This window comes from Dromiciops gliroides, chromosome 2 (genome assembly GCF_019393635.1).
Source record: "Dromiciops gliroides isolate mDroGli1 chromosome 2, mDroGli1.pri, whole genome shotgun sequence".
Lineage (NCBI taxonomy): Eukaryota > Metazoa > Chordata > Mammalia > Microbiotheria > Microbiotheriidae > Dromiciops > Dromiciops gliroides.
In genome coordinates this window covers 307,905,946-307,915,124 of record NC_057862.1, presented here as the reverse complement: position 1 = coordinate 307,915,124, position 9,179 = coordinate 307,905,946, and the positions used below count along the sequence as shown (strand labels likewise).

The 9,179-nt window shown below is 33.6% G+C and overlaps 1 protein-coding gene across 14 annotated transcripts in view; it reads right to left on the bottom strand.

The window, feature by feature from the left end:
- Positions 1-376: 376 nt before the first annotated feature.
- MATR3 (matrin 3) overlaps positions 377-9,179 on the bottom strand; it is a 32,834-nt gene continuing 24,031 nt past the window's right edge. For 13 of the 14 annotated variants that reach the window (XM_043984587.1, XM_043984585.1, XM_043984590.1 and 10 more), the window contains 8 exons: positions 8,550-8,675; positions 6,365-6,535; positions 5,676-5,807; positions 5,230-5,273; positions 4,765-5,143; positions 3,646-4,015; positions 3,031-3,152; positions 377-1,490 (listed from right to left, as the gene is read on the bottom strand). In XM_043984587.1, the coding sequence (XP_043840522.1) occupies positions 1,440-1,490; positions 3,031-3,152; positions 3,646-4,015; positions 4,765-5,143; positions 5,230-5,273; positions 5,676-5,807; positions 6,365-6,535; positions 8,550-8,675 (1,395 nt within the window). In that variant the 3' untranslated portion in view covers positions 377-1,439. The remainder of the gene's footprint in view (positions 1,491-3,030; positions 3,153-3,645; positions 4,016-4,764; positions 5,144-5,229; positions 5,274-5,675; positions 5,808-6,364; positions 6,536-8,549; positions 8,676-9,179) is intronic. The other variant, XM_043984594.1, reaches the window with a different exon arrangement.

Sequence of the window (9,179 nt, the reverse complement as noted above, 5' to 3'; positions counted from 1 at the left end):
AATGGTCCCCTCTACTCCCTTAACCACATTGTAATGAACACTTATTTAGGGTTCATTATGTTCTAGCTATTAGCATAATGACATTTTCAACTGTAAGAACTGAAGCATGACATCCAAATAATAACTTTTCATTATGTTTTCACCATTGGGTTTTTAAGCTCAAAAAAAATTTTAACATTAGGGAAAAACAACAGATCCAGCTATGAAACTGGGACCATAAATTCAACAGGCACCAAAGAAATGAACATTTTAGTAGCGGACACACCCAGTTTTAAGAGTAGTAATTCAACTAAAAGCATGCAAAGGAAGAGAAAGTCTATGAATAAGCCACAACCGACATACATTGGTTAATATTTCAAACATATATAACCAATTGTTGTTGCCTAGGTTTGTTTATTGGTAATCACTTCGGTAACTTGAATCCACAGATATAAGCAGTATATAATCAGAAAATTACAAGTAAACACAGATTATACATGCAAATTTCTGTTCACAAAGGTCACAAGTGCAGGTACATTAATTAGAAGCGTGCTTCTGGGATTATGACCAAACTGTTTAAAATGCAGCTATGTAAAATTACATTTAAAGAATATGAAGAGATGATCTAACACACTTCAAAAATCAAATTTTGCTTATACCAGAAATGTATGACAGCTACAGGATTCAAGTAACAAGCAATAAGAGCTCAAGAAATTAATACTGGTCAAAGAGAACGGGATTTTTTTTTGTTTTGTCTTGTTTTTTTGTTTTGTTTTACATTTCACTGAAAATACATTGACTACATGAATAAAGAAAAAATCTAGTAGGAACTTAAAAAACAAATTACAAAATTTAAAGCCAATTACTTAATAGTTTTCTATAACATCTAAGTAACAGCAATGACATTAAAAGAAGCTGCACCTGCATTTTTAATTTGCCAACTTTACACTTAAGGACGTTTCCAGAAATGAAATACAACTAAATAGCTTCACACTCCAAATGAAAAATCTGCTAGGCTCAGATTAGAATGTGGAATGTTTCAGATAAAATTAACAAAAATACAATGTAAGGTTTTTGTTCTTTATTGAATGGAATCAAAAAATTTGTTGACAATTCTTTGAAGCTGGAAACTAATAAAATTTCATTTCTTTGAAGGTTACTTTTCTTCGCACATCCATTTTTTTCATAACGGTGCAAAAGTTCTTAAATGGCTTGAAGGGCCAATCTCTACAAAGCACTTCTGTCTGTTGCCATTCTTATAAAACAAAAGTTATTCTGCATTAACTTAACTGTATATGCATTTTTATTGTAACACTTAACACATGAACAGACTATTTTCCACTAAAACAAAAGAGTACAATATTTCCTTCTACTAACTATCTGTACTGCATTTAAAAAAGGTTAACGTTAAAAAACAAAGAACCACTTTTCCTTGGAAACCCTTAAGCGTCTTGCACATCTTAAGCTTCTTTCTTTTGCCTGCGATCTTCTGCCAATTTATTCAGAAATTTCTGGGGGAAGAAAAGGAAACCAATTCAAGAACATATAATCTAAATTAGCAAGATTAAAAAAAACTGTAAATACTATAATGAATTTTTGGACTTTTAATGTAACCATATAAATATTGAGCAAATGGACCAGGACAGTTTTATTCAAGTATTACAATGACCACAAGTGGAAAGTATAAATTTAATACATTTCAATTGATCATACCCTCAATTTATAAGTCTGAAGAACAAGGCACAAAAAAAATGATGAGGTAAGCAAATTAAAATTATTTTAAAATTTCTAGACCAATAATTTATCCACTGGACTAAGCAATAAACTAAATACTTGATTACTTCACAGGATATATATATTATATATATATGTATACATATACATCAGCTGAATTCGGTAGCTAACATTTGCTAATATAGATAGTAACAAAACTGAGACTACACACTTAGAATAATTTATCATATAAAATGTCAATTTTCCCTCCACTACAAAAATTCAACATATAGTAGTATTGTTTCAAATATATGCCAAACCTTACCTTGAAGTCTAGCTTATACAATAAAAGCTAAGTGTGAACTTAATATCTGGTATGTTTCAGTGTACTTATAAATCAATGAAATTCCCTTTTTTGAGCTCAATACTGAAAATCAATTTTCATTCTCATTAGGCTGACGTTCTAATATAAGGTAGTCGAGAATAATTTATAAAGTAGTTAATGAGATTCCACAAAATTGGAACAAAGATGAAATTTGGGCTTGTTTCTAAAATTCTTTATTTTAGCAAAAAACTTTCAATCCTAACTTTAGTTTAAACTGCCAAACACTGAGGAAAACTTTGCAAATAGCAGTATTCAACAGATATTAATATAACTCTTTTGGTAAAGTTGTGAGAAGAATTTATCCATTTTAAAGAAAATTGAATTTCCAGTGAAATTAACAATTTAAAGTTTATGTATCAGGTTTTCCTTAATACCAACTCCAATTTTAGAAGAACCATCTTTGTATTTTCTCCCCATGGTTTTTTCCTTTTAGTCTGTTTCTTCTTTCATATCACTGATATGGAAATATGTTCTACATGACTGCACATATAGAATCTATATAAAATTACTTACCAGTTGTGGGATGGGGGAGGGGAAAAATGTGGAACTCAAAAAAATTTTTTTAATGAATGTTAAAAATTGTCTTTACATGTAATTGGACTATATAAAATACTGTTTAAAAATGAAACACACAAAACCCAACTCCAAAACCTTTTATTTACCTATTTTGACTTTAGATAATGCTTCTTTGATTTTGTTAAAAGGAACAGTATCACACTTTGGTTTGCCTTCATTTGTTTTCCTAGTGTAACAATTTGATTTTTTTGTGAAATAATAAAAATAAAATCCTTTCATTGTACATGTTTTAGAACTAAGGTCTTATTAGAGATTTAGTATCTGTATATTAAATATCATTCTACCCCAAATAAAGTCTGCTTGTATCTATAACTAGGATTTCAAGTTTGCCAGTCCCTCATTCCCAATTTTCCTTAACCTCTAGCAATTTGTTTTACCTTCAATTTCTGATAATGAGGCAAGCTGCTGCAGTGAGTATTTTTTGCAACTTCCTCATTTGTGTAGAAGAGAGAACAGAGTTTACAATAAAATCCTGTCTTGGGTATCACATAGTCCACGCCTAGAGAGAAAAAATACCAAAGAATCTCATCAACAGATATTAAACAGTATTAAATTTGAAACAAACAAAAAACCCACCATTTTATTATGTAATATTCAAAAATCACACTTAGAATTATTTCTTTTTTATGCATTACAATTATTTCTTATGAATAAATTGGTAAGTAAACAGTAAGCTGTAAAACAGCATCAAGAAGATGTCTAAAAAAAAGACATATATAGCATGAAGTCCAACAGAGCTTTTAACATCTCAACTAAAAGGAGACAGGATTAATGCTACTAAAACAGCAGTATGATACAGAGTAAGTTTTGAAACATCTTGATCAAGGAAAGCAAGTTTATAACAATAGTGTGTGCACATGTTAAGACATCACAAGGAAAAGTAGACCACAACAACAGAAATAAGCCTCTTCTCTAAAACATTCCTTATATCCATTATTTAAAATTACTTTTACTGAGCTAATTAATAACAATTAAGAAAATTCAATTCTCACCAACAGGAACATTGGGTTGATATGGTCCAATTCTATACTCATCTGGGATATCCTCCCTTTTAATTTCGTTTTCCCCATCTGTATTTTCACTTGTCTCTTGGTTCGGATCCATTCCCTCAAGGTTCTCGGCAGATTCGGCACCTCCAGGCTCTGTACTGTCTTCATTTTTAATTCCATTTTCCAACGATCCATCATTCTCCTGATCAAGTTCCTCCATCTTGTCCACCTTAATTTCAACCAAACTATCGTCATTTTTGTCACCAGATTTAATTGCCATTCCCGATTTACGAAGTTTCTGAAGTTCCGAATCTTCCTCATCACCAACCTCATCTAGAGTGACAAAACCTTCCATACTCCCTGGAAAGCGACGCTGTTAAGAGAGACAAAGTTTACTCTGCAACAGTTAGTTATCCTGCAGCATCCCTTCCATTTGCTTTTACTTAAAAAAAGGAAGGGAAAAGCGTCTTTTTCTTTCCTTCCTTGTCCTCTGGAAAAAAGTTGGACAACTTTCCTTTTCCACTCAAAAATCTAAGCTAAAAGCTCAATTCAAATGGTATGTTACAATCAAGTAAATAAGCTGTAACACACAGATGGTACTTAGGACTAAGAATATTGGGTAAAATTTTGTTTGACTCAGTCCCTCAGACTTTCCAATGCTTTGTATTTCTCAAACCTATTATTAACACACCCAACCTAAACTAGAACTAAATGTAAGTTATCAAAATACATACACTATAGATCAGTGTGCAATTATTGTTACACACCTTAGGTGGGGAAAAAAATGGATCTGGATTATAATTTGAATTACCAAGAATACTTCAAGTGCTCCACGTAGATGATTTCCTAACTAGCCTTAAATGTAAGCTAAAACAGTTGCTTGGAATAGTCAACTTGAAACAACACCCTTTTATTATAAGTTATAAACTACCACTGATTTGAAGAATGCCACTCTTGATAATGCAAACTAGAATAGGTATGCTATTGTTTCCTAAAGTGTATTTAGTATAATTTGAAAAATAGTGGGCATGGCAAATTGTCTAAATTTTTACCGTGAAGTTTTAAAATTAATTATCCTATAGAAAATTAAAATGGCAGAGAAATTTTCTCTAATGTTTTTACCTTTTTGAGTTTTTTCTTTGCTGCTGCTGAAGAACCAAGACTCATTTCCATTTTTTTCAAAGCTTTTTCTGAAGGTTCTTTTTTAATATCAGCAGCCACATCACCTAAATTGGCAAGGTCAGTCTCATCTCCCACTGAGCTGCCACTTTCTAGCAGTGCAGCTGCCTCTTCTTCATCTACAAGTAGCTCATCTTCAGATTCAAGAAGTAAACCAGGTTCTTGCTCTGCCTGTTCATCTTTTATATCTTTATCAGCATCTTCACTTTGTTTCTCTTCTTGTTCTTTTCCTTCAGCTCCACTATCACTCTTCTGGCTGCCATCAGTCTTAGACTTTTTGTCACTTGGAGAGTCTTTGCCATCTGGAGAGTAAGATCTCTTTCTGCAATGAAAAATACTTAATTACTTTCTGGTCAAATGTTCAACACACGAAAATACATTCTACATACTATTTTTAAATGAACTTACCGAGATTTATCTTTCTTCAACAGATCAATTCCTCTGTTGGGAATCTATTTGAAAAATGTTAATACAATTAATTCATGTATTACCAAGGATTAGTAATCTCTTTCAATACCTGAATTTCAAGTGATTTATTTAAATCTGTAAGGATTAATCAAATTCATACTACTTCATTTAAATTTGCTGTCCCTAGTACTACTGATGCCAACAAGGTCATTTAAACCCTTTTGGTTATTATTTCAGAATGTAAGGTCTCTTTATTTTTAAATCCAAATCTATTCAAGTATTTCAGTGGTCAATGTTCATTTCAAGGGTAAAGATAATGGGGAAAGGAGATTTGAGAAATAAGGAGACAAGAAAGCTCATAAATAAAAAGGTAGGGACCACATTTTTAGGATTCTAAGCTGGGGAAGAAAATTTATTAGTAAAAAAAAAAACCAAACAAAACATACCCGCAATACCAGTTTTTTATATTTCTCAGATAAGTCAACCTTCACATATCGACCCTGGAACCAAAGTGCCTTCTTTGCACAGTGCTCAACCATAGCCATAGCATCCTCTCGGGTCTCCATTTCTATGAAAGCCTAAAGAAATTTTGAAAAGAAATGAAGGCCTAGTAATTCCACAAAAATACCCTTTTGCATCTATTTTTAATTAATTCTTTTAAAGTAAAACAATTTCATCTTTAAATGTTTACATTTTTTTTGCTTTAAATGACAGTCTAGGAGTCATGAGTACCTAGTCCCCAGTCTCAACTTAGCCATTAGTTAATTTCCTTAAACTGTGTGCAATAGGTTTTCCCTCTGTAAGATGAGTTATGTGAAAATATAAAAAAGTATTTTAAACATACAAGGCATTTTCTATATTAACATTTCTATAGTGCTTCAAAGCTTCCAAGAAATTTCTTTCAGTACAACATTGAGGCATGTTACACAAATACTATTTATTCCCCAATAAAGAAACTACGGTTGAGGAGATTTGCCTTTGGGAAAATTACATAGTATCAGAGCAAGGACTCAAAAATCAGATTTCTCCTCACAACCAGTTCAAGTCACCCTCCCCCCCAATACTGCACTGTCTCTTGATTAAAGATTGAGTAAAGTTCAATAATTAAAATATCATTCATCATTAAGGATCATACCTGGCTCTTCATCCTCATCAATATGTAATTCTTTATCTTTCCATAGGGCTCAGCAAGTTTGATGACGGCACTGTCAGAATAGCCAGAATGGGGCAAGTTGCTGAGATGGATCACCCGTCCAAGCTCAGGCTTTTGCTCAAATTTCTGATCCGGTTTCCCACCTTCAGGTTTCTTTAAAGAAATAAGAAAAAAAGTCAACTATGTTGCCCATAAGGTTAACTTTTTGCAAATTAAGTCAATCCAGCAGCATTTAATAAACAATTTTTATGCCAAACAGTAAGCTAGGTTGCTGAGGTCTTAACAACACAGTCCTACCAGGGAAGACAACATACATATATAAATGCTATTTAAAATATAAACAAAGATGGAGGTGGTTAGGGGAGGGAGGGATCAGGAAATGCCCCAGGGATGACCTTTGAGATTCTAACAGGCATTCTAAGTGTTAGAAGTAAGGGAGGAGTACATTCCAGGGATGACAGTTTATGAAGAAAAGATACAAAACAAAGAACAGCAAATAAGCCAGTGTAGCTAGAACACAGTATTTGAAGAAAAGAAATAAACATTAAGTATCTACTCTGATCCATGCACCATACTAAGTAAGCACTTTATTACATTCATTTTACAGTTGATACTGGCAAACAAAACTTAGTAGCTTGGCTCACTCAGGGTAACACAGACTAGTAGAGTTTTGTGTTTGAGTTCAGGTCTTCTGGACTCCAAGTCCAGTGTTCTTATCTATTGGGACACCTAGTTGCCTCAAGGGGATTTATAAAAAACACTTCAGAAAAAATGCTTTAAATGTCAAACATAGGTATTTCAATAGGAAGCCACTGAAGGTTACTGGGGAGGAGAAGTGTGACATATATGGCCAAGATACATGCTTTTCCTTTAAGAATACCATTCTGACAACTATACAAAGAATGGATTGGATAATGGAATAATTCCAGGCAGTAAGAACAATTAGAATGCTATGGCAATAAGAATTCCAAACATGGGGCAGCTAGGTGGCACAATGGCCCTAAATTCAGGAGGACCCAAGTTCAAATTGGGCCTCAGACACTTGACACTTATTAGCTGTGTCTGAGCAAGTCACTTAACCCTCATTGCCCCACCCCCCACTCCCAAAAATCTAGGCTCAAAAGGTGATGAGGGCTTGAACTAGAGTGGTGGCTGTGTGAAGTGAGAGTTGGGGAAGGATAGTGGAGATTATAGAGCTAATCAGCAATGACTAAATTAAGCAAATGACTGAACATGGAAAAGTGTCAAGAGTTGAGGATAACCCCCAAATTATAGACCTTAGCTACTAACCAGATAAGGAAGTTCAGAAGGATTTTGGGGGAGGGGTACCATGGGGGGGGGGGGAAGCAGCTGACTAATGTAAAGATAAGGAACATTTTGGACATAGTAAGTGAAATATCCAATAAACAGGTATAGAAAGTGTCACTAAGAAGTAGGAGACTATTATGAGCAATGATAACTACTATACAATGGTAACTGAACCTGTTGGGGCTGATGAGGTCATTAAAAGAACATAACAGAGGTCTAAAAACATCCACAATTAGGGCCTGTAAAATGGATGATGACCCCAGAAAGAAGTCGAAGGATTAAGTCAAAGTAAGAGAACCAGAAGAGAAAACCTAGAAAGGAGAATATTGAGGAGAGAACAATCAATGTCAAATGCTGCATATTGTCAAGAAAGACAAGAGGCTCACAAAAAGACCAGGCTGATCAAAAACTTTGAATAGAAGATTTTTAATTGCTGAAAAGATCAGAAGCTAGACTGTAAAGGATTGAGAAATGAGGAAAAGGGGAAGAAAGTGAAGGTAGTAAAACAAATCTAAAAAGCTTTGGCTGTAAAAAGGAAAGGGATAAGATGATAGTATCAAGAATATCAAGTGAGGGTTTTTTATAGAGAAAATATGAGCATTATTTGTAAGCATCATCGTATTAGTCAATAGATAGGGAGATCAGGGAGGGGGTGCTGGTGAAAAGAGCCACCTTTTCTAAGACTAAAAGTAAAAGGAAGAGAGATTAGAGAATTAAGGTTTTGGAGTTACAGAGGGAAGAAATGATGTTGTGGCAAATGGCACCTTTTTTTTTTTAAAGTAAAGTATGCATAATACATTCTACTCATTAATTTTTGTGAAGTAACTTCAACTAATAACTTCTGAGAAGAAAAACATACCTTTATTCTTTTATACTTCTGGGATAAATGAACTCTTACTGGTTTGCCAAATACTAGTGCTGGTGTGGTTGTGTAATAGTCCACTGCAGCCTGAGCATCTTCTGTGGTAGACATTTCAATGAATGCCTGAAATTAAAGGGAACACATCATTTCTAAATATCCCAGATGTACAAATGTGCAAAATTTATCTTCCAATATTGCTCAAAGGTTATTGTTTAAGTACATTGCATGCCTGAACAGTATAGCAACACTTCTGTAGTAATTTTAGGAAGTTAAATTCTAATTATAGAAATAACATACTTCATATTTGTAAAGTACCTCACTTATAATGCTCCCGTGAAGATAGTGCAAATATTATCTTCACTTTAGTAGGAAACTGAGGCTCAGAGATTAAATTATTTGCCCAATACCATATAACTGGCAAGAATTGCAGTCAGGATTTAGGCACAGTTTGTATAGCTCTAAATGCAAGGGTCCTTTGTAATGATACTATGCTTCTTCTCAAACAAGATCCCAATGAAAAGGGAAAACAACTCTAACTCTACTGAAAGGGGAAACCAGGCTTCCCTGACACTTTACATGATTAAAAAGCTGTTTTTCATGACCTTCTTGTGGAAATACAATGACAAT